Here is a 23479-nt window from a genome sequence, read left to right as displayed (position 1 = left end):
GATGCGCTTCCTCCTCCCCTTGGTGCTTGGCCTTCGCCTGCAGCCGCCGGCGGGGGAGCCTCGGATTGGGCGGGGACGGGGCGGAGCTAAGGACGAGGCGCTGAGCGATCCGGGTACAGCGGACGGCTGCTGTGGGCGTGACCAAGGCGGAGCTGGGGGGCGGGGCGCTGGGCGCTTCGGGTAAAAGAGCGAGGTCCTGTGGGCGTGTCAGGGGGCGGGGCGCTGGGCGCTTCGGGTAAACGAGCGTGGTCCTGTGGGCGTGTCAGGGGGGCGGAGCGCTGGGCGCTTCGGGTAAACGAGCCTGGTCCTGTGGGCGTGTCATGGGGGCGGGGCGCTGGGCGCTTCGGGTAAACGAGCGTGGTCCTGTGGGCGTGTCAGGGGGCGGAGCGCTGGTTGAGCCGGAAGCGGCTGGAGGCGAGCACGGGGCAGACGCGGGATAGGAGGGCAGGAGCAGCGGCGGCGTTTTGACGGTCGCCCGGAGGGGGGAACGGGCACTGCTCGGGTCATGGCCGCCGCAGGCACCGAGCGCAGGGCCTTCGCGCACAAAATCAACAGGTGAGAGCCTACCCTGCCCCCCCCCAGGAAGAGCTCACCCCCCCCCCGTACTCGGTGGTGTTCGGGTGCATTAACGATGCCCCGGGCGCGCAGTAACGCCCCCTACCCTCTCACCCCCCTTTCTCCGGACTGTGCTCGGAAACTTTCCTCTTTCCTAGTGGGATCAGAGGCGATAGGGAGAGCGAGCCTAGCACCCTCCCTCCCTCCCTCCGATTGCAAGCCCTTTCCCCACGCAGCTCTCCTCCCTCCCGCCCGTGAAACCCTCCCTTCTCTCCCGGGCTGCAGCCTCTGGCTCCTGCTTTTCGTCCTCTTTTTTTTTTTTTCTCAGTTGCATTGGGTGGGGAGAGGGAAGCTCGGCTTCCTGCCTTTGTTTCCCTCCTGGCCGCTGGCCTTTCTCTCTCACATCCTCTTCCTCTCTGGAGTTTGGGAGGCTGCAGCTCGGACACTCCCCGCACCCCCTGGAGGCTCTCCCAGCAGTAAGGGACTCCCTGGCTGGCAGGCGGCAATGAATTATGCAGGAATGGCAGGGGGGGGGCTCTCCTCTCCTCTCCTCTCGCACCTGCCCAGGTGTGAACTAAGCCAGTGCTCGCAGCAGGCTTCAGCCCTTCCCCTCCTGCAGGTCTCTGTAAACCTTTGGCAGGTGCAGACCTATACCCCTTCCTCTCCCTCACCTCCCGTGCTTTCCTCAGTTCAGATCCTGCTCTCCTCCCTACCACCTCCACTGAAAAGCTGCTCCATGTCCCACCGCCCTGTCTGTAAAGAAATATTTCCTTAGTCTGCCCTCCCCCTTTCACTTTCATATCCCTGACCCTGGCAGTGCCTGAAACAGAAGCAGCGGGGCCAGCAGAGCAGAGTGGCATTCGTGAACCAGGACTGGAAGCGGGGATGGCCTGGTGTTAGGCCGTGCCCTGCCTGCCAAGCCAGGGAATCAGACAGGAATATCTGGTTTTCTGTTTCTGCCTCCCCCATGTGACTGCAGCGTCTGCCTTTCTGAACTGCGAGTCCAGGAGCCCTGTCGGCTGCCCAGAGTGTGAGAATGAGGTCTTAATCCTTTCCTTTCGCTACATCGGGTGCGGGGGCACAGACGGTGGCAAGGGGCGAGAGAGAGAGAGGTCTTAAGGCAGTAAAAGCTGTGATCGGGGGTGGATGGATCCCCTGTGAGCGACAGGTGCTTGGAGCTCGCAGGTGAACCCTGCCCCCAGCACACACCCAAGATGCAGCCATGTTCCCTGCAGAGCCAGCCCTGCCCCTTTCTTGCTGCTGGGCACAGGCAGTGGGGTTGCTGTGGCTTGCCTATTAAATCTCACGGGTACCAGGGATTTCGGGGGGGGGTCTGTTTGCTGAAAATCCTGCCAACATCTCGATGTGGAAAAAGAAGTCTGCTGGCTGGAGGTGATACCCATAGCCGTTGTACCTCCCTCCCATCCCCCTGAGTGGCCCTGCTGGCAGTACTTTTAATAGTGGCATGATGGGGGTCTGCTGATGTTACCCCTGTGGCCCCTAGGGGCTGACCGAGTTTGCTTGTGATGGGTTTGACAAGTTAAGGAGTTTTTGACAAAGCAGCAGCGGCTGTGGTTGCATGGTACAATAGTTAGTTCTGAGTGGAAACCTGCTCGATTTCAATTCTTGAATGCTTTTCTGTCCAGCGAGAAACGAGGAGCAAATGAAGAAGAGCGCGAGCGAGTGATGCTGCAGGCCACGGGGTAGCCAGGCTGGTACAAGCAGCTCGGTGGTGATGGGAAGAGATCCAGATGATCAGATGTTCTGGGCAGTGGCCTCGCCGGTTTGGATTGTTACGGGGGCTGAACTGGAATCTGGAGGCGAGAGCCCGTGCACCTACCTGCCTGAAATGCCGGAGGGCAGTAACTGATCCGGATAAGAAGTGATGCCCTACAGGCGGGCACGCTCTCTCTTAACTGGCAGCTGAGGCACATCCTCGGCAGTGTTGCTGATTTTCCGCCGCCGTCTCGCGTGGTTCCCTGTTAGCAGCGCTCCGAAGATCTGTCTCTGGAAGCGAGGTTTTTTTTTTTTATCAGAGGCTGCATGGAAAAGCAGCCGGAACGACAGATTCCCCCGCTTCAACCTGTCCTGAAAAGATGAGATCAGCTGGCCAGCCTGGCGGAGGTGCCCTTATTCTGTGTTTGAACGATTTGAGTGAGCTCTCGGCTGCTGGTCGGTATGCGGCTCTGACTGAGGATGGGAGGAATCGGGGTAAATGCAGTGGGTTCAGCCGGAAGAGAGAAACCTCAGAGAATGAGTGAAGGTTTTCCTCCATCCGTCTTTTGCTGGCAGGGAGCTCTAGGTGCGTCTCTCGCTGTTTATGGCTAAACGTGGCCTCTCGGGTGTTTCTGAAACATCATAATCTCAGCCTGACACTCTGTTATGGGTTTCCTTCTCTTTGTAGTTAAATAAAAAGGTCTTGTAGTTAAATAAAGGTCTAGTAGTTAAATAAAAAGGTCTTGCTCAGTATTGAAGCCGAGATCCTTTCCCAGTGCCGTCACTTCTGGCTTTTGTGTCTCTGTCCTTGGCCGGTAAAAGTCACTTCTTGTTTTACGCAGTTACTGCACAGTAAAAATAGACTCCCAGGCTTAGCGCGTGTGTTGTGTGTTTTTTATTGCTTTATCCGATGTTGCGGCAGAAATGGGGGTCCAGGAGTAAAATGAGCCCCCTGTCCCGAGGAGCTCGCTGTCTTGGCGGGGAGGGCGAATGACCGCGGAAATAGGTTGAAGGTCGCTGGCGTGGGGCAGGCTGTGCTCTTGCCTCGGCCGGGCACCCTCGGAGATGGCTCTGAATCCCCTGCATGGGCGGACGGGCCCCGCTACTGCCCGGACCGCTTGTCCCTCTGTTTCCGGTCCCCTCGCCCAGTTTTCTCTCAGCAGTGGCTTTTATGGGAGCGTGGGAGAAACTGTGCGCGGACGTGGCACGGGAGCGGGAGGCTGCGTGTGCAGGAGCAGGCCTGCGATGAACGCCTCGTGCACAGCCACGTTTACTGCATCTGTCCTGGTCTTTAATGAGCATTGGGGCCGGATTCTCTCTCCTCTTTGTTTCCAATCCTTCCAGCTTTACCTCCCCTTCTCGATCTCCTCAGGATTAAAAGCACAGCTGGCTTTGTCCCGGGAGGTGTCCCAGTCCCAGCTGCTGCCCTCCGGGTATGACACTGTGCTGCGGTTGAGGGTCGCGGGCCGGGCATGGTGATAAATAGCTCTGCCCACTGCTGCGTGGGGAGTTCGTATCAGCAGCTGCTCTTAACTGCTCTGCTTCCAGAAGTCTCCACCATCTGCCCATGCAGAATCCCAGCACTTTCCCCCCACCCCCTGAATAATAATACAGGGAAGCGCTGCGGTCACCTGAGCTCTCGGACGTGCCTTCCCCTTATTGCCCTTCCTTCCAGCTCTCCTCAGGGAGCCATCATGTGCAGCCTTATGCCTTCTCATCCAGCTCTCATCAGGGAGGGATCGGGATGGCCATAGCCCCCAGTACTTCGTCACATGCACGGAGCCTTCCTGGGATTGGGAGCTGGTTTTTGGCCCCTGGGTTGGGTTTTCCCTCTTCCAGGGATGAGATCAGTGGCTTGGCAGTGAGTTGAGGCTTCTCGCGTGGAAGTGCCGAGCTCCGTCTCTTATCTGTCTGACTCACGAGTACATGGGAATAGTTTTGTATTTTGTACATTATGTATCATATCTTTAATCCCGTTGCAAGCCGCTCCGAGCAATCCTTGGGGGGAGTGAGAGGGTAGGGGGGGGGGGGGAAATGCAAATAGAAAATAGGAATTCTCTGGCGCTCACGGCTGCGTTTCCCAGGAGAGAGATGGTGGGGCAGAGCTGGGGAAACCTCCTCTCCTCTCTGCTCTGCCGCTCGCGCCGCGCGCTGGAGGTCCGAATTACGGCTGGGGAGAGACCTCGGGGGCGAGGAGACTGCGGTTACCAGAGAGTGAATGCAGCACAGGTACCCGAAGGGACAGCGATCCTCCCAGGCACTCGGGGGGAGTATGACTGGAACCCGGAGGGCGCGTGCCGTCTCTGCTGGCTTTCGGAAGTGAAGAGCAGAGTTTGGAGATCCTTCCTTTTTGGAAATCTGGATTTTCTGTTGGAGGCTGAGTGCCCCCCCCCCCCCCCCCCCAGCTGGATGGTTTCAAACCGTGAATTCAGGACCTGAGGAGAAGTCGCTGGTCTGCGGCACAGGCTGCCGGAGGGGGGGAGCTCAGTAGTAGGTTGTTGGAGACGTGCAGCCCTTGGGAGCAGAGGCTCACGCCGACGGAGCCATTGTCTCTCGCTAGCTAGAGATGCTGCTGTCCTCCTGTGACCTTCAGCTGTGGAGAGCTCCTTCTGATAGGCTAACGCGACACCTCTCTATTAAGGACACTGGAGTGGAACCAGGATTTTTTTGCAAACTAAATGCAGCATGGCTATGAGAGTGAAAGTCTGTCACTATCAGCTGCTTATGTGAGAATAAGTCGACTGCAGGAAGAACACAGCTTGCGCTTCCTATGCTGTCCTCTCCCTGCAGGATGTGGTGTGTAAAAAAAAAAAAAAAAAGTGAGTTTTTTAATGAGTGAATGGCATTGATTTAAACTGGGAGTCGCAGAGTGGGCGCACACACGCCTGGGCATCGCATTTCTACGCTGGGCCTTGTGTCACGGGAGTTAGACCCCTTTTGTTTGCAGGGTCCCCCCGGGTTGTGTGGTGGTAGATCGGGTGTCATCTTGTTACACAATAGGCAAATCTCTGTTCCTGGCGCTTTCTGAACACAGGCCAGCAGCTGGCTGGCTCTGCCCCTGCTCGGGGGGGGGGGGGGGAGGGAGGGGGTAGTGGTGCTCTATGTCCAACCCCCCCCTGTGTTGCTTGGCTTGCAAACCACATTGGGTGGGTTAAAGGGGGATGTTAGTTAGCAGCTGGTAGGATTGGCAGCAGGCATGGGAAGGCAGAGGATTTGGGAAGAGAGAGGTCCCATGAGAGGAAACCTAGTGCTCCCTGTGGTGCGTAAGGCACTGCCTGCCCTCGTCTCATTAACGGCACAAGATTAGGGAATCTGGGGCAGGGAGGGGGCTGTGTTCTCCCCACTCCCATCCTTGAGCAGGCAGGACAGTGAGAGTGATGACTCCAGTCCCGGTGCTCGGCCATACATCCGTTAAGCGGGCCTCCCTTCCCAAAGAGCTTACCGCCTTAGGTCGCTTACTTAAGCGGGTGGATTGGGAAGGTTGTTGATGGTACTGGGGTCTGGAAGGGTGATGCCAGCCCCCCCCCCCACACCACACACACACACAGTGCTTGCAGGCTGTGCCTCCTGTCCCCAGAATCCTAGGCCAGGGGACGACAGCCTCCGCTTTACACAGGGTGGCACCAGCGGCTGTTCCGGGAGCAGGCGAGCCCCGCGACGGGACGGTGCTGTTTGCAGGAGTCTTTTGTACATGAGAGCGTTTTACAGGGACTAGGCTAAGCCACGGCCGGCCCAGTCCATTCGGACCTTACTGTCAGATTAATCAGCTACACCACAGCAGGTGGTGGTGAATCCCAGAGCATGTAGGTCCCGTCCCTCCCCCTCTCTATCCCTGCCTTCAGGCTGCTGTGGACTGGGACCCTTTAACTCCGTCCCCTGCAGGCCGTCTCCTTCTCTGACCGCTTAGGATTGAAGGTAGGAGGTCTGTAAGTTTATTTATTTATTTTAGTTAGTAAATAAATTCTGTCTCCGTCCCAGGACCGTGGCAGCTGAAGTGAGAAAGCAAGTGTCCCGGGAGTATGGTGGCTCGCCGCAGCTGTCCAAGAAGAGGGGAGGCTGCCAGCAGCTGGTGAGTGCGAGCCCCCCAGGCCCTGAAAACCCGGTCAGCTTCGGGCACGCCGTGGGTCTGCGTGACTCGTCTGTTGCGCACTGTGCGCTGGCTCGGAGGAAGCTTGAGCAGGGACCCTTTCTTAAAAGTCCCGAGTGCCTTATTTTAAACTGCAGCTTCCTTTTACACCTTGGCTGCCCGGACCTCCCTGCATTGTTTGGGGCCGATGAGTGAGTGGCGGGGACGGGACAGAGCTTCGGGTCAGAGGTTACGGGGTGCTGGTGTTGGAGAGCTTAAACTTGGCTAGCTTGCTGGTCTTGGCCCACGCCTCACCCCCTGTCCGAGATGCAAGGTCACGCTTACCCCCACCCACACAATAAATAAAAACTGGGAATGGGATAATAAAACCCCCCACCTTTTCTGAAATCCCCGGGGCAATCTGCTGCCTTGTGTTCTTGTGGCCTGTCCTGGGGAGGCTACGGCTGCGTCGTGGGATTAACCAGAAGTGATTGCCAAGCCCCTTTCCCCTGTCACCCAGTATGAAAGCAGGGCTGGGACTATGGTGCCCGGGAGCAGGATCTGATGGAGGTTTGGGGGGGTGTGTGTGTGTGTGTGTGCGCGCGGGGAGGAACCACCCTCTGAGGCCTGGGTGCTCCTTCCAGCTGCCGGCACAGCTGGATCGGCTGCAGCGACAGAAGACAAAGAAACATGAGCTAATTGCTGTTTGGGTGCCAGTTGCTGGTTTGCGAGGGCGGCGGGGTTTCGGGCTGTTGCAACCTGTGTGCGGGTGTCTGGATGCCTTTCTCCTTACAGCTGCCCTGCCTGACAGGCTGTGTCTGGGGGGGGGGGGGGGGGGTGCTGGGTGAGCTGAAGAGACCGCACCCCTTATTCTGTGTGGGTTTTACCCTCCCGTGACCTGGGACACGCTCTCCCCGTGACGTCACAGCATCGTGGCGCGTTTCCTGTGTACGTGATGTCGCCGGGGACGCGCTCGCCCCCACCGCTGCTCCCAGGGGATAACTTTGAAGGAAAGAGAACAAAGTCGACTTAAACGCTCTAATTTACTCCTTGCCGCTGGTTTTGTCTTGGGGGGGGGGGGTGGTAGGGTGGGAAGACGGGGGGATGCCTCATCCTTTGCCAGTTAACTAGCAGGGACTGACGGTGCTGAAATCCTTCCCCCCATCCCCCTGGGGCAGTTCTGTTTCTGTTTGCCCGGCCCCTGCCTCGGGAGCTGCCCTGAGCGCTCCATAGTCCCGAATGCCCATCTCGCTGCTGCCTGCGGGTCCCTTAGGATTACTCAGGAAGGGGGAGATGCTGGGGGCTGAGTGTAGGTCCTCACCCCGCGCGCTGCTGCCCCGCAGGTCCCGCTCTCTGAGGTGGTGGAGCCCGTGGACTTCGAAGATTACCTGGACGCTCACCCGCCCGCCGCCGAGCCGGGGCCTCTCCGGGAGGTGATGGAGTTCCCCGCCGATGACATCGAGGTGAACCACGAGCCACGGGAGAGCCGAACCCTGGAGCCGGGCATCCCCGAGGAAGGGTAGGGAGCCTCTTGGCGGTGCGCCCGAGCTGAGCGGTATCGCTCGTCGTCTGAGTCTCTCTCTCTCTTTTTTTTAATCTCTGCTGGCTCAGGAGTTTCTCGTGTGGGGAAATCAGAAAAAAAAACGCCAGCCGTGCTTCTCGCGCAAACCGCACGTCCCCCGCGTTCCCCCCCCCCCCCCCCCCCCGCACGCGCTTTCTCGTGATCGCTGCCTGTGGCTTTCTCCCGTAGGAAACTGGACGCTCGGGTGAGAGACGCTCTGCAGGTCTACACCGATGACTGGGTCACCATTCGGAGGAAGTAGGTGCAAGGGGACGGGATGGGGGGGTTGGGCGCGATGCGCGTGCCCCCCCCCCCCCCTCGTCCCGCTGACTCTGCAGCTTCCCTCCCCCAGGTACCAGGGTCTGAGCACCATGTACGGCCCGCACACGGCGGAGAAACAGCGAGACCGTCAGAAGGGGCTGGCGCGGCAGGCGTACGAGCTGGACGAAGCCGCGGAGGAGAGGGGCAGCCAGGACGACTCGGTGAGACGGGGGGAGGGAAGTAGGGGGTGGCCGGGGCGACGGGGCTCAGTAGTCGGGCAGTCCCCTGCTAATGCCGGGCGCCCTTTCCCGGCAGGACGAGGTGAAGCGACGCTCGGTGTCCCTGGACGACACGCCCCGGGGGAGCTGGGCCTCCAGCATCTTCGACCTGAAGAACTCCACGCCGGATTCCCTGCTCCCCTCCTTGCTGGAGCGGGCGGCCATGGAGGAGACGGACTACAGGAACAGGGAGATGAGGAAGGAGAACCGGCACGGGGAGATCATGTCCCTCTTCCCGGCTCCCGACGAGGTGAGGCGCTCTTCTCCCCCCCCCCCCCCCCCCGGGGCAAGGCCTCGCGCACTCTCTCTCGCACTCTCTCTCTCGCTCGCGCACTCTCTCGCGCATCTCTCGCGCACTCTCTCGCGCACTCTCTCGCGCACTCTCTCGCGCACTCTCTCGCGCACTCTCTCGCGCACTCTCTCGCGCACTCTCTCACACGATCACCCTCCATCTCTGTGTTGCAGGATGAGGCCAGTGGAGCGCTGCTCGTGCCCGAAATCCCCAAAGAACATTTTGGACAGAGGATCCTGGTGAAGTGCCTGTCTCTGAAGTAAGTCGCCTCGATTAGTGCTTCTGCTGTCGTTTGCAGGCGCGACCGTGCCGTGGCCTGCAGGCCCTCCGGGTATCTGGTGGCCGTAGCACTATCCCTAGTGCTCTTTCAACTTAGGATCCAGGCTGTTCTTGTTTTTTGTGTGGTTTTTTTTTTAATGTCTTTGTTAAAGTCATTTTAAAGCGCACAGCACTGAGGTTATTTAATCCAGCAATCGTGTTCTAGCAACATCTACGAGCAGACAAACGTATGAACAGCTAGAAACTCCCCAATCTTTCCCTAACCTCCCTCTCCTATCCCTTCACCCTCCAGCAGCAATGCTGATTCTTTCTTCTGTTTGCAGAGTTTTAGGGGCTCTGCCTGTTTATATATTTTTAGTGGCCTCTCCCTTTTTTTCTCCTTCCCAGGTTTGAGATAGAAATCGAGCCCATCTTCGGCATCCTGGCGCTGTACGACATGCGAGAGAAGAAAAAGGCGAGTTCCTGGGAGGCTCGGGGTGCAGGTTCTGTAAAAATCCTCCTCTCGCCTCGGCCCGAGCTGCCAGTGACGCGTCTCTCTCTCCCCCTTTTCCTGCTGCAGGTTTCGGAGAATTTCTACTTCGACCTGAACTCGGAGCCGGTGAAAGGGATGCTGCAGGGCCACGGTCGCGCACCCAGCCAATTCTCCACGCTGGCCAGGTCGGCCGTCTTCTCCATCAGCTACCCCTCGCCCGAGATCTTCCTGGTGATTAAGGTAGGGCCCACCGTCGCTTTCAGTGGAAAGGCGCTGCCCCGTGTGTGTCTGTGGGGTGGTCCCAGCCCTGGAAACACCCCCGGAGCGAGTCTGGGGTCCCGCTCTTCCCTCTCTCCTCTCTTTCTCTCTCTCTCAGCTGGAGAAGGTGCTGCAGCAGGGGGACATCGGCGAGTGCTGTGAGCCCTACCTGGTGCTGAAGGAGTCCGATGCTTGCAAAGTAAGTGAAGCAATGGCCCCTTTTCCCTCTCCATTAGTGACCACCCCCTCCCTCCTCCAGCTGGTGTCAGCGTGTGGCGCCCTCCACCTCCCCCCCCCCTGGTGAGGATTTTTATGTTTCAGGGCTGGGGGTGTCCGGGTTTATGCACTGCTGAGTGTGAGTGTGAGCCGCCCTCCCTCCCTCCTCTTCCTCCTCAGAACAGAGAGAAGCTGGAGAAGCTGCGGGGGCAGGCGGAGCAGTTCTGTGCCCGGCTGGGGAGGTACCGGATGCCCTTCGCCTGGACCGCCATCCACCTCATGAACATCGTCAGCAGCGCCGGCAGCCTGGAGAGGGGCGACTCGGACTCGGAGAGCGGTAACAGCAGGGTGGGGGGGGACGGGGGGACAGCCTGGCGCAGGAAGCGGGGCTCGGTCCCCCGGCGGGGGGACGGGACGGGGGGACGGGGACAGCCTGGCGCAGGAAGCGGGGCTCGGTCCCCCCCCCCGGCGGCAGAGCCTTTCTCACCCGCAGCCGTGGTTCAGGGACGTCGCCCCCTGCACCCGAGCCTCTTCCCAGTAAACGTGTCTGGTACCGGATTTTAGATCCGGGCGCCCTGGTGGGGTCTGCACGGTGCGATGGGGTTGGCGCTTGCTTGGGGGGGGGGGGGTGAGGTGGGTGCCTCCTGCTCCTATCACGAGGGACTGAAAATCGGGAAAATGCTCTCCATGCGTCCTGGCAGCCAAAGGGGGGGAGAGAGAGAGAGACCCCTGCATTTCCTGGCCCAGGCCGTGCGTTAATAAATTCCCGAGGGAGGTCTCGGCATTTCAGGGCAAACAGGTACCACGCGTTGCATGCGGCTCTTGACGCCCGCGGCTTTCGCTTGCAGAACGGAAGGGGACGTGGAACGAGCGGAAGAGGAAGACGCTGGATCGCATGAGCCTGGGCGACGAGGCCTGCAGCTTCACCAACTTCCGGCCGGCCACGCTCACCGTCACCAACTTCTTCAAGCAGGTACCGAAGGAGGAGAGGCTTCTCCCACCTGGGACCGCATTGATGCTGTCACCCCCCCCCGTGTCTCTCACTCTCCCCATTCCCCTCTCCCAGCCCTCTCTCTCTCTCTCTCTCCCTCTCTCTCCCCCATTCCCCTCTCCGCTGTCGTGGCCCCTGCAGCAGCCTCTCTCTCTCTCTCTATCTCTCTTCTCTGGCCCTTTCTGCAGGAAGGGGATCGCCTGAGCGACGAGGACCTGTACAAGTTCCTGGCAGACATGCGGCGACCTTCCTCCGTCCTGCGGCGGCTGCGGCCGGTCACAGGTGAGGGCCGGGGAGGGACCCCTGGTTGCCCCCCGCATGTTGCGCCGTCTCCCGGCTGACCCCCTCCCTGCTGTCTTTTTTTTTTTCTCTTGCAGCGCAGCTGAAAATCGATATCTCGCCGGCGCCCGAGAGCCCCCCCTACTGCCTGTCCCCGCAGCTCCTGCACGTGAAACCCTACCCCGACCCCCGGGTCCGGCCCACCAAGGAGATCCTGGAGTTCCCCGCCCGGGAGGTCTACGTCCCCTGCATCAGCTACAGGTGAGACCCCCACGGGACGGGATCCTGCTCCTGCCAGGGTCCCTAAATCCCCCCCCCCCCGGCCCGGCGACTCCTTCAGCGCCGCGAGCAGGGGATTTATTGTCTCTGATTTTTCTAGTCGTCTCCTTGGTCCCCTCCCTTGGGGGGGTGGACAGATGGGGGGGGGGGGGGGATAGCTTGCCACTTCGATGATCTTGTTCCACCTTTTCCAGACCTGTCTCTCATCAGTGCAGTAGCCAGCAGCAGGGGTGGGGGCGGGGAGCGAGATGTGTTAGGGGGGGGGAGGGCTCCTTCCTGTTCAGCTGCGATGCACTGCGGTTCTGTATAGGAGTTAAAGCTCCCTCTCTCTCAGCCACGCACGTCCCGGCAGACGTTAATTTACGCTTTTATTTAACTCTCTGCCCCCATCTCCGGCGCATTCCCAGACCCGTGCACGTCCTTCCCACGTACAGTGTGCAAAAGTTCCCCCCCGTGTCTCTGCTTTTGTCCTCCGTGCGCGGGGCCCAGCACTGCCCACGCTCTTCCGTGTGGCATTGGAGAAATATATATAGCAGGGAGGTGCGCGTGGGTGGGTCCTGGAGGTCATGGCAGCGCCCGCTCTGGGTGGGGGAGAGTCACTGGCCCTCTTCTGATGCTCTCGACGCTCGTTGCTCGCCGTCTCGGCCCTCTGCAGCTTGTTTTAGGCAGCGTGTGGCGTGGTGGGGTGGTGGGGGGAGCTGGTAGCTGGGTGTGAGCGTGAGTTATCCTCGCGTCGCCTCACATCTGCTGGCTCTCCATCTGAAAGCAGAGAAGGAAGAACGGCATCGCAGAGATCGAGCACAAAACAGCCTGTGTGGTGGTGGTGGGGGCGGGACGGGACGCTCGCCTGCGTGAAATAGGGACAGAGCAGGGCTTTCCCCGCATCTCTCCCGCTGACTCAGGTTTCTGGGATATTCCCAGTGAATGTGTGGGAGTTCAGATTTTGCACACAGAGTCTCCGTTGTATGGGAATGGGTGTCTGCCTGTCTGGATTATTCACCGTGGCTCTCCTGGCCGGCTGGGAAAGTCACCGGGACGGGTGTGGGAAGGCCTGGGCTGTGAGATCTGCAGATCTGGATTCCAGTCCCACCGCTCCCACCAAGGGTTCCCGTTCCTCCTCCTCCTACCGATCGCTCTGTGTGCGCAACGGAGTTTCAGCTCAATCGAAGCTCCACCTCCGCTTGGTACAAGACCACGCACGGAGCACCTGATGGCAGAGACATTTCGGCCAGAAAACTGTTTCTCCCCCTGGCTTTTTTGAGGCGCGGTTGGAATAGCAAAGCGATCGGTTGGCGGGCGTTCGGGGTTCTGGGAGTCCCGTGTCCCCCGTCCCCCTGCCTCCCCGTACGGTATCCGGAGGCTCCTGCGCCCTTATGGCCAGGCCTGGGCTGCTCGGCGTGCGCTCCTCCTGCCAGGGGCTCGCTCTCTCTCTCACCTGTTGCTTCACCTGCGCCAGGTGCGCTCTCTGCCGCTCCATCTGCCTCTGCTGCCGCCGGACCGTGGCCCTCAGGTATCGGAGAGTGACGCCCTGCCGCTCCGCCCGGGCCTGCAAGGTGTGACAGCCGGCAGCACTGATCAGTTCCCTGCACCGAGGTGAAATGGCTTAACCTGACTGGAGTTAACGCTGCCGGGGGCTGGGGGTGGGGGGGAGCGCTCTTACTCTGAGGGCGGACAGGCAGTCGGGATCCTGCCCCGCTGGCCGCCACCTCAGGCTGCCGACCCGGCTCTCCAGCCTCCCCACGTGCTCCTGCAGGCTCCTCTGCCCTTCCAGCACGCCCCGGAGCGCTCTGTGGATGCCCAGAGATGTCAGCCGCATCGCTGTCTCCTCGGACTGATTATGTATTAAAATAGAAAAAAAACAAAAACCACACAGAGAAAAGTGAAACATGAATTCCAGACCCCTGTCCTGGTCTGAGGCTCCTCACGACCTTTCACTCCCTGCCCAGGCCAAGGAAGAGATAATCCAGATTTATTCCTCGCTGGGGACGAGGATCCTGCTCGGCTTCCGCCAGCAGATGTGAGCTTTTTATTTTCTTAGTGATTGCCAAAGGAAGAGAGAACACAAATCCCAGTTCACCCAGGAGGAGGTCCTGAGATTCTGCGACGGTTGCTTTTTTTTTTTGCTATGGAAAAATACAAAACTTTGATTCGCAATCCAAAAACAAAGGGAAACGGGCTCAGGAGGGGGCTGAGAGGAAACTCCCAGAGGGTTAAATTTCCCCCCCCCCCCCCCCAAAAAAAAAAAGCAAATCCCAGGTCGGGACCCTCTCTCTCTCTCTCTGTAAAGCACTGCCCGGGAAGGGACGGCACGAGCATCTCAAAGGGACAGCGAGACCCTCCGGTGCCTCCTTCCCGAGAATCGGAGCGGGGCGAGATGCTCGGACCCTCCCGGGGGAGATGTTACCAGGGAAGGGGAACTGGGGGACCCCCCCCCCCCCCCGCAGTCGGTGCAGGGGGAACCAGACCTCACCCACCATGGATTTCTGCCCTGCTCGGGGGGGCAGTCTGTACCCTTTTTCTCCCCTGGTGCCCGGATCAGCCTCAGGGACAGCCTTTGCCCTTGGAACGGGGTCTGGGAAGGTTGCACAGCTGCGGTTTTTTTTTCAATTTATTTGTGTTTTGTTTTGGTTTGGGGTTTTTTTTTTTGTTTTTTTTTTTGGGAGGGGCAGCCTATTCTGCTGGGACGCCTCTCTCTCTCTCTCTTCCGCGTTGAAGGAAACGCCCCGACCGGCGGCCACCCACCTGCAGCCTGCTGACGACGGCCTTCAGCTGCCGCCCCGCCTGCCTGGCCCCCAGCGCCTCCCCGGCCAGGGCCCTCAGGCTCTGGTTGCTGCCCTCCAGGCGGCGCAGCGCTCTCCGGATCTTGCCCGCCGTGCCCTCGAGGTTCTCCCGCAGCGCCTGGCTGAACTGCAGCACCCCGTAGATCAGCACGTCCACCTCCTCCTGCTGCGCCCTGCCCGCGGCGCGGGCAGCGGGCAGGGCAGAGGCCGGCAGCGCCAGGAGGAGGAGGACGGTCAGCATGGCTTCCTTCCAGCAGCAAGAGAGCGGCCGGGCGTGCTCCGGGGGGTCCTCTCACCCGGGAACTGAGCGCTCTCTTCTCTCCGCTGCCCCTTCCGGGAGTGGTGGAGGGGTGGGTGTGGGCGGTGCGGTGGGTGTGAGGGCTGTTTATCCCCAGCAGCTCTCCAATGTTTGGGTCCCACTCCTCCTCTTCTGATAAATCTTTAACTCGCCGGCCGCGGCGGTGCTGGAGCTCTGTGCTGGATGGAAGGCGTTGTGCAAGGAACAGGTGACAGCAGTGTTGCGTCAGGGGCCCATCAGGTGCTGTGCAAACCTTCCAGTTCTGTTTTTTTTTTCTTTTTAATAAATGTATCCCATCCGTCACATTATCCTGCCTGGCTGCAAGGTTTCTGCATTTTGCCCGGGTCTCCTCTGGCAGTCTCTCTTTTTGCAGCATGAATAATATCCGTGTGCCTGTGTGTGGCGTTTCTTGCAGGCGTGCACCCGCCTCCGTGTGTCTGAGGAGGCCTGATCCCGCGTGAGAACTGAGGTCTTGACATGCACAGAGTTATTATTAACCCCATGCACTGGAGCTGGGAGAGAAGGGTGAATGGGGGGGATTCCTTCTTTCCCGGCTGCCTCCCACTTCTCCTCCGCCGTGCCAGGCTCATCGCCCCATCCCTGTGTCCTAATTTCAGCCGCCCTCTGTCCCCCTCCCCTGCGGCTTCTCTGGGACTGTGTGATTATGTAATGAGATAACGAGCCGGGGCCTTCTCCGGGCACGGCTGCTACTGCCCCCTCCCCACAACAGACCAGAACCGATGGCCGTGCCTGCACCCTAAAGACGGCTGCGATGTCCGATTCTGTGCTGCGGCTGTGACACGGGGGCGGCCGTCTTGCGCACTGATGACGTCGTCGGCGACAGGCAGCCCGCCTCGCCCTGGCTTGTGGGTCTTGCTTTCGCTTTTTTTTTTTTTTGCTGGTGCTTGCCCCGGACCTTTCTCTGGAAATCTTGGATAATTTATCCCGAAGGCGGGCACGGAAGCGAACGGTAACGCCGCCCCTTTCTCTACGGCAGGACGTAGCGATGTCGCCAGGGACGTCCCCCCCCCCCGGGAAATGAAATGGCTCCCTGCGTGTCTTTTTTCCTTCGAATCCTAAAAGCCCGAAGCTGTGTTGGTTCTGACGGCCCTATAGCCCGCTTTCTTCGCCGTGCGCCTCTAACGGGATGAGGTGCAGAGTGCGTCCGGCTGCTCTGCGAGACCCTTTGCGCTGTGCGACGTCGGCCTCTGTACTGGGGAAGCATCGAAGCGGACCAGGAAGCTCAGGCTGCGCTCTGTGCGTGGGGGACGGCCCCGGGGTGATCAGATCCGATGTCCTTTTTGTGTAAATTTTCCCCCTATCATCTGGAAAGGACCAGCGCCTCCCGTGCCTCCGATTCCCTCGCGGCTCTGCAGCGACAGATTGCGTGAATGGTAAAACAGCTAAACGTGACTTGTATTTTTTTTATCTTAAACGGGTAAAAGTGGAGAGCTGCGAGCTGGCGTCCCACTCCTCCCTTCCCAGTGAAAGAGCTTTCCGAAGGGTGCAAAGTTCCTGTCTGCTCGCAGACGACCTTGCCTGGGGAGGGAGGGTTAGTGCTGCTGCTTTGTGACCCGGTCATCCTGTCTGTGTGTACTGACCGAGTTGCGTGTTTTTGTTAGCACAGGGCTTTCTGTCACCTCAGCATGGGGATTTATGCCAATGATGTCTTTCCCCTTCCTGAGGTGATGATGGAATGGCTGAGGTGTCTCTCTCTCCCTTATCCCGGGCTTTGCACTCGCTCGCTCTCTGGACGGGGGACAGTGACAGGGGCGCCGCAGCGATACCTCGTGGGCTGTGCTTTGAAGTAGGGGGTGTCCCGTGCTCGCTTTGACCTGTGTTCCCCCCTCCCGCGCTGCAGGAACCTGCTGTACGTGTACCCGCACAGCCTGAACTTCAGCAGTCGGCAGGGGTCGGTCCGGAACATTGCTGTCAAAATCCAGTTCATGGCTGGGGAGGACGCCAGCCAGGTCATGCCGGTGAGTACTGACGGCATCGGGCCACCCTGGGGGGGTGGGGGTAAATTGCACGACCCCCGCAGGAGCTTGCCGTCCCGTATAGATCGAAGGTGGCAGGTTGGGATCTGAAGAGGATGGTGGAGGAGGAGCAGTTAGGAGGGGGATCGCCGGGGGCCGTTTGCAGGCTTCCAGCAGGAGACTGAAAGGTTCCCTGGGTTTTGCTTCTGTTCCAGGTCATTTTTGGAAAGTCAAACTGCAGTGAGTTTATGAAAGAGGCCTGTACAGCCGTGGTATATCACAACCGGTGAGTACAGCCCTGCACGCTGTTACCACCTCTCCTGTGCCTCGGCTCTAATCCCCGGCTCTGCCCCTGACTCTCTGTGTGTGACCTCAGGAGGAGTCGCTTTATCCTCCTGTGACTCAGCTCTAATCCCCGGCTCTGTCACTGACTCTCTGTGTGTGACCTCAGGGGGAGTCACTTTATCCCACCTGTGCCTCAGCCCTAATCCCCGGCTCTGTCACTGACTCTCTGTGTGTGACCTCAGGGGGAGTCACTTTATCCCTCTCTGCCTCAGCTCTAATCCCCGGCTCTGTCACTGACTCTCTGTGTGTGACCTCAGGGGGAGTCACTTTATCCCCCTGTGCCTCAGCTCTAATCCCCGGCTCTGTCACTGACTCTCTGTGTGTGACCTCAGGGTGAGTCACTTTATCCCCCTGTGCCTCTGCTCTAATCTCCGGCTCTGTCACTGACTCTCTGTGTGTGACCTCAGGGTGAGTCACTTTATCCCCCTGTGCCTCAGCTCTAATCCCCGGCTCTGTCACTGACTCTCTGTGTGTGACCTCAGGGGGAGTCACTTTATCCCCCCTGTGCCTCAGCTCTAATCCCCGGCTCTGTCACTGACTCTCTGTGTGTGACCTCGGGGTGAGTCACTTTATCCCCCTGTGCCTCAGCTCTAATCCCCGGCTCTGTCACTGTGCCTGCTGCCCGGCGTTCCCTCCGCTCCTGGTTATGGTCTATTTTTGAACCTCTGATTGTATAAATTCTGGGTGGGGGGTGCGCCGTTTCCTCTGGCAGGTCTCCGGAGTTCTACGAGGAGTTTAAAATGAAGATCCCCCCCAACCTGACGGACAACGACCACCTCCTGTTCACCTTCTACCACATCAGCTGCCAGCAGAAGCCGAACACCCCGCTGGAGGTGCCCATCGGCTACACGGTGCGTCGGCCCGGGGGGGGGGGGGGGGAAGCTGTGTGCTGGTGCAGGAGCCCCCTCCCACGGAGGGAGGGGGTCTGCACGGTGATATGGAAACCTCAGAGGCAGGGGGGGCTGCGTGGAGGTGGGGGGGAGGCTCTCGTGTGCTGGGATCCTGACGTGGGCTGAGCACAGAGTGATTTGGGGGGGGGGGGGAGAGAGAAAGCTGATGTTCAAGAAGATCTCGGTGGGAATTTCCATTTAGGCGGATTCAGGTTGGGGGGGAAACGAGGTGGACGCTCGTCGGTGATTTATCAGCTCTAGTAGGTGCCGAAATTCTACGAAAAATACGTAGAAAACCAAAATTTAGAAACGTGAAACTGAGGCCTTTGCTGGAAAGGACCCCCTGTGTGACCCCTTTTTCCCCCCTCTCCCCTGCAGTGGGTTCCTCTCATGCAGCACGGCCGTCTGAGGACGGGACACTTCAGCCTCCCGGTGTCCATGGAGAAGCCTCCTCCTAGCTACTCTGTGCTGACGCCCGATGTAAGTAAACCCCCCCCCCCCCCCCACCGGCCACCATCTCAGGCCCAGATCCATCCTCTCGCCGCCCGCCCTACCCCGGAAAAAAACAATAGCGAAGGGGCAAGAAGGGGGCGTGCGCTTTATTTTGTCCTGGGCGGGTTCCCTGCTCGTGCCCTGTGCGGGTCCCTGGCTCTGCAGACCTTCAGCCCACGGGAGTCCCCTCTCTCTCTCTCTCCCTCCCAGGTGCAGCTGCCGGGCATGAAGTGGGTGGACAACCACAAGGCCGTGTTTAACGTGGAGGTGGTGGCTGCATCCTCCGTGCACCCTCAGGTGAGAAGGTGGGAAAGGGGTTAGGGGTGTGCTCGGACCCGTCCTCCGTAGTTATTGAGCGTTTTTTAACCCTTTGGTTCCCCCCTCCCCGGCGCAGGATGCCTGCTTGGATAAGTTTTTCACCCTGGTGCACGTGCTGGAGGAACGCGCCTTCCCCTTCCGCCTGAAGGACGTCGTCATCACGGAGGGCAACGTGGAGGTGGAGCTGAAGTCCAGCGTGGCCAACCTGCGGGCCGCCAGCCTGGAGCCGCTGGTGGCCTTCTCGCACCACGTGCTGAACAAACTCATCCTGCTCATCGTGCGGCCGCCGGTCATCGGGGGGCAGATTGGTGAGCGGGAGCTAAGCGCCAGCCCCCCCCCCCCCCCCCCCGAGCCTGCTCCAGTCTGCTCCAGATCTAGAGATCGCAGTATGAGGCGAGCCTGCTCCAGTCTGCTCTAGAGGGGTCGGGTCAAGAGCAGCGCCGGGGGAGGTTTCTTCACGGGATGAGGAGTTGGGTGCGGGGAGAGGCCTCCCAGGGGGGACCTGCTGGAGACAGAAGCAGTAACCAAAGTCCAGAAGGCCCGGGATTGGGCACCAGAGGGTCCCTGGTTGCAAAGAAGGGAGAGGAGGGTCGGAGATCAGCTGGGGGTGTCTAGCACGGCACCGGGGAATGGGCCTCAGATCCGCTTCCTTCACAGCCGCCTCGGTAGGAGGCTCGCGGAGTGAAGTCCAGATCGGTTTGGGTGACGGCGATGCCCGGGCTCTCTCCACATCTCCCCCAGCAGCCGCTGCGTGCAACCTGCTTGTCTCTCTCTCTCTCTCTCTTGCAGTGAACCTGGGCCGAGCGGCCTTCGAGGCCATGGCCCTGATGGTGACCCAGATGCACCGGTGCCTGGAGGGCGGGCAGGACCAGCACGGACGCTGCAGCCTCCTCGCCTCCTACATCTACCACGTCTTCCACCTGCCCAGCGTGGAGCTGGGCCCCCTGGCTAGTGGTGAGTGCTCGCTGGGGGGGGGGGGGGGGTGTTACTAGCTCCCCTCCCACCACTGTACGGCGTCCGCTGGGGTCCCCGCTAGCCTGAGCCCTCCCGGTCCATGGTCGTTCTGCTTCCTTTCCTTGACCGCCCTCGTGCCATCCCGAGGTGCATGCATGGTTCCCGTTGGGCTGCCCGCAGAAGGCCACGGCTGCTCTGGTTTCCATTTGCCTCCGTTTTCCCATCGAGAAATTTCCGGGGTGGTGCATCTTCTGATCCCTAGGAGACGTTGCACTTAGGGCGGGCGGGCGAACGTGAGGGGCCTGGTCTCCTGCAAGCCCCTCTTTCCCGTCTCTCATGACCGCCTTCGGGGGGGGGAGTTCCAGGGAATCTGAGCTGCAATCCTCCTCACCCCCCCCACCGCACTGCTTTTCTCTGCTCTTCCCGATCTCAGTGTCCGGAGCCGCCCCCCACGGGGTCCCCATTCAGTACGCCACTCTGTCGCGGGCCACGGGACGCCCCAGCAGCCTGGGCCTGTCCCGGTCCAAGAGCATCAGCAACAGCAACCCCGACCTGGCCACCACCCCCAGCACCCCGGACCTGGAGGTACAGCAGATCATCAGCAGTAAGGTAAGGGGGAAAGGGCGCGCGCACCCCCCAGGTGTCGGTCCTCACGCTCCCGCGCGCCCCGAGCGCTGCAGCTGGAAGATGCCTGTGGCCTGAGCCAGCCCGCACAATGTGAGGGGCAAGGGAAGAAGAAGAATAACAGCAGCAAGCTGAAGAGCGTGGACCGGAAGGGGAAGAGAGAGCTGGAAAAGTTAGAGGCGCGCTCGAGGACTGCGAAGGTTTGCGTTGTAGCTAGGCCTCGCCCTGGTTCCCCGGCGGCTCCCCTGCCTCGCAGCCGATGAGGCGTCTGCGCCTGTGGCTTTCTGGGCTATTAATGCTTCCTGGGATGATAAGCCGGGCATTTGCCGGCGGCGTCCGTGCCTTTCCTCCCTGCTTGCATGATCTCTTCACGTGCCACACGCGTGTGCTCTCCGGCGGTGCAGGAAAATAAATCCAGCTTTTTCTTTCCTTTTCTGGGTGCGGTGAATCCTTCTCATCCGGAGGCTCGATGCTTTTCAGTCAGGAGTTGCTGCTTTTTTTTTTCTTTTTGGGAGGGGGGGTGTTGCTCAGGTCCCCTCTGCAGGGTGGGCCTCCCCCCCCAGGAAGGCAGAGAGCCCCCTTCTCTGCTGGCATTCCCATGCCTCGGCCCTGTTTTGGTGTTTTCTTTACATCCGGCCCTGTGTGGTGAGCGACCTCCCCCCAGGATTGTCTCGTCTGCCCGGGTGCTGGATTTCTCCTGCATTGGAAAGCATCGCGTCCTGTTCTCCTGCTGTCTTGATGTTTTTTTCACGGTTTCTGTTCTGGGGGTCTCACTGTCTCTCTCTCTCTCTCTCTCTCTCCCGGGTAATCACTTGCTTGTTGCAGGGCATCGATCGCTCCCACTCCTGGGTGAACTCCGCTTACGCTCCGGGGGGCTCTCGGGCCGTTCTGCGCAGGAATTACCCCAGCTCTGGCGTTGACCCGAGACAGGTGCAGTTTCTCTCTCTCCCCCCCTCCCTCCCCCTTGTCCCATCCCTTCCCTCCCCTCACGTCCCTCCATGCTGTCTGCATCTCACACCATGGTTACGTTGGTCCATGTTTCTGTACTGCCTTTCCTGCACCTCAGAATAACAACACCTAAAATATAAAAACCGCAGCCGTTACATCAAACACCAGAACCGTTTCCGATAAGTAAAACCGTGCAACAAATGCTCTGAGTTATCCGAGAGAATAAATGCATGAGACCGGGCCCGAGCCACAGATGCAACGGATAAGAAACAGCAGCTCACTGTCCGTGTACGAGAGTGTGAAGCCCACCCACCAGTATAGATAACCTGCCCAAGAAAGAAAGACACCCCCTGCCCCCCACACAGTGAAGGAGGCAGGCAGGTGAGGGGGGGGGGCTATGCAGGTCCGGCGAGCAGACGGGGCAGGGAACGATGCAGAGACCGGGCTGGATAAAAACTCCTCCTGCTGGATCTGCAGGTCCGGCGAGCAGACGGGGCAGGGAACGATGCAGAGACTCGGGTGGATAAAAACTCCTCCTGCTGGATCTGCTTCCCCGTGGGTCGCTGCTTGGGCACCTGGCCTGGCCGGTCCCTTTCATTCATTGTATTCCCTGCGGTCAGCATCACCGTGGTGCCTGTTGTATTGTGGCTGGCTGTAACGGTACCCGATCCCCCCCCCCCCCCCCCCCACTCCTGCTGTGAAGGACAGAATCCCGTCTCCGTCTCTCTCTCTTAAGAGATCCTGCGGACTTCCCACGACTTTCTGCGGCTGAAAAATTGTCTGTGTTTTTTTTTTTTCTTCTTTTTTACCACCACATTCCCGTCGGGGTGGGGGGGAGGGATCGACTTGTGCCCCATTACAACCAGGGGTCCTTTCCTCGGAGGGTGCTCGCAGCTTCTGTCGTGCGCTCCCGGCCGTCCCCCTTATCCTGCAGGGACCCCCAGTGGCCAGGCCTGCAAGGTGCACGTCGGACGGACGTGCGAGCCCGAGCGTCGGGGGGTCAGTATCTCACCGTGGACACCCCCTCCTCATGGCCTGTCCAGCTCTGTCTTTATTTTCCTCCTGTTCACATTAACTCCTCTCTTCTCCATCACCACCACCTCCTCCCTCCCTCCCTCCCTCCCTCCCTCCCTCCTTGTTTCACAGGCCAGCGAGCGAAGCCCCAACCGTGCATCCGCCTATGTTGAGGGCACCTCTTACAGCCCGCCGGGGCAGCAGAGGCTGACAGCCAAAAAGGTAGAAGGTCTGGGGGGGGAGAGGGCCTTCCCTGCTCACAGCCCTCCCTCCCACGTAAATTTGCGCACTTTCTGTGCATTCATTTATTCAATGATTAATTAAGGTAATGACGCTTCCCGAGGGGGGGAGGGGGGGGGGTGTAAGCTTTCAGCGCAGGCTCACGCGTGGTGAGATTGGGGAAGGGGGGTCTGTGTGTGTGTGCAGATAGCGTAGTCGCACGCCGGGGGATTGGATCTGGACCTGTGGGTGTGGCAGGTCCACCCTGAGGGAGAGCCAAGTCCTAGATTTGAACGTGTGTCGTGGTTCTTGCTTGTCGGGGGTGGGGGGCTGAGCCTCTCTGCGGTATTGTGACGGCCTCTTGTCTCCTCGCTCTGCTCACAGTTGCTGCACGAGGAGCTGGCCCTGCAGTGGGTGGTCAGCACCAGCTCGGTCCGCGAGGCAGCCCTGCACCAGGCCTGGTTCTTCTTCCAGCTCATGGTACGGGGGCAGACGTTCTCTCTTATTTTCTTGTGAACCCTGGCATTCCCCCGCTCTCCTGGCTGCCTCAGTTTCTCATCTCCCTTGTTCTGTAAGTTCGCTCTTCTATTTTTTTCTCCTCTGCATTGTACATATTCTTATTCGTCCTCTGTCTATCCTCCTTTGGCTGTGTTTTTTAGTCTCTCCTGGCTTCCTTCCTCTCTCCTCCCCCCGGGCCATGCTTCTTGGTGAAACACGCCTGATATTACTTTTCCTTTTCCGATGTCCAGGTGAAGAGTATGGCGCATCACCTGTACCTCCTGGACAAGCTGGACACCCCCCGGAAAACCCGCTTCCCGGAGAGGTTCGTGGATGACATCGCCGCCCTGGTCTGCACCATTAGCACAGAGATAGCCGGGCGCTACCAGAAGGTGAGCACGCCACGTCCTTCCACTGACGCATCCGCGTTCCTGTGCACGGCGCATCTGTTCACTCCCCTCTCTCTCTGTCCTTCATTCTCCCAACACTGACTTAACTGTTCACATCTCCCTCCATTCACTTCTCTATCCATCCATGTATTCCCTTTCTGTTCATCCACCCGTGCAGCTTCCAAATTTCCATCCATTCAAAAGAGCCTGGGATAAATACACAGCATCTCC

At 59.7% G+C, this 23479-nt stretch overlaps 2 protein-coding genes across 3 annotated transcripts in view; one reads left to right on the top strand and one right to left on the bottom strand.

Annotated features, from left to right (window-relative positions):
- The first annotated feature begins 390 nt into the window (after window positions 1-390).
- DOCK6 (dedicator of cytokinesis 6) overlaps window positions 391-23479 on the top strand; it is a 42962-nt gene continuing 19873 nt past the window's right edge. Inside the window, exons 1-26 of one of the 2 annotated variants that reach the window (XM_029585729.1) lie at window positions 391-555; window positions 6250-6340; window positions 7681-7856; window positions 8088-8156; window positions 8251-8380; window positions 8475-8687; window positions 8903-8988; window positions 9396-9462; window positions 9568-9720; window positions 9857-9937; window positions 10135-10291; window positions 10803-10927; window positions 11134-11227; window positions 11323-11485; window positions 16443-16560; window positions 16773-16843; window positions 17615-17753; window positions 18171-18272; window positions 18495-18581; window positions 18679-18910; window positions 19392-19556; window positions 19990-20165; window positions 21006-21110; window positions 22275-22364; window positions 22746-22841; window positions 23111-23251. In XM_029585729.1, the coding sequence (XP_029441589.1) occupies window positions 506-555; window positions 6250-6340; window positions 7681-7856; window positions 8088-8156; window positions 8251-8380; window positions 8475-8687; window positions 8903-8988; window positions 9396-9462; window positions 9568-9720; window positions 9857-9937; window positions 10135-10291; window positions 10803-10927; window positions 11134-11227; window positions 11323-11485; window positions 16443-16560; window positions 16773-16843; window positions 17615-17753; window positions 18171-18272; window positions 18495-18581; window positions 18679-18910; window positions 19392-19556; window positions 19990-20165; window positions 21006-21110; window positions 22275-22364; window positions 22746-22841; window positions 23111-23251 (3177 nt within the window). In that variant the 5' untranslated portion in view covers window positions 391-505. Of the gene's footprint in view, window positions 556-6249; window positions 6341-7680; window positions 7857-8087; window positions 8157-8250; window positions 8381-8474; window positions 8688-8902; window positions 8989-9395; window positions 9463-9567; window positions 9721-9856; window positions 9938-10134; window positions 10292-10802; window positions 10928-11133; window positions 11228-11322; window positions 11486-16442; window positions 16561-16772; window positions 16844-17614; window positions 17754-18170; window positions 18273-18494; window positions 18582-18678; window positions 18911-19391; window positions 19557-19989; window positions 20166-21005; window positions 21111-22274; window positions 22365-22745; window positions 22842-23110; window positions 23252-23479 lie in introns of those variants that run through there. The other variant, XM_029585728.1, reaches the window with a different exon arrangement.
- On the bottom strand, window positions 11855-15013 carry LOC115081207 (angiopoietin-like protein 8). Its single transcript, XM_029585730.1, has 4 exons — window positions 14246-15013; window positions 13164-13334; window positions 12939-13049; window positions 11855-12262 (listed from the first exon to the last, which is right to left on the bottom strand). Exons 1-4 carry the CDS (start codon window positions 14522-14524, stop codon window positions 12242-12244), a joined length of 582 nt encoding a protein of 193 aa, XP_029441590.1. The 5' UTR covers window positions 14525-15013; the 3' UTR covers window positions 11855-12241.

This window comes from Rhinatrema bivittatum, chromosome 19 (genome assembly GCF_901001135.1).
Source record: "Rhinatrema bivittatum chromosome 19, aRhiBiv1.1, whole genome shotgun sequence".
Lineage (NCBI taxonomy): Eukaryota > Metazoa > Chordata > Amphibia > Gymnophiona > Rhinatrematidae > Rhinatrema > Rhinatrema bivittatum.
This window is presented reverse-complemented; position numbering and strand designations above follow the sequence as displayed.

Bases quoted from the DNA above. Each gene is read 5' to 3' on its own strand.
- LOC115081207 (XM_029585730.1), bottom strand. From the start codon at position 14,524: ATGCTGACCGTCCTCCTCCTCCTGGCGCTGCCGGCCTCTGCCCTGCCC. The intron at 13,335-14,245 runs GTGGGTGGCCGC...ATACATAATCAG, and splicing joins CCGTCGTCAGCAGGCTGCAG to TCCGAGGAGACAGCGATGCG. The intron at 13,050-13,163 runs GTAAGAGCGCTC...CACACCTTGCAG, and splicing joins ACTGCCTGTCCGCCCTCAGA to GCCCGGGCGGAGCGGCAGGG.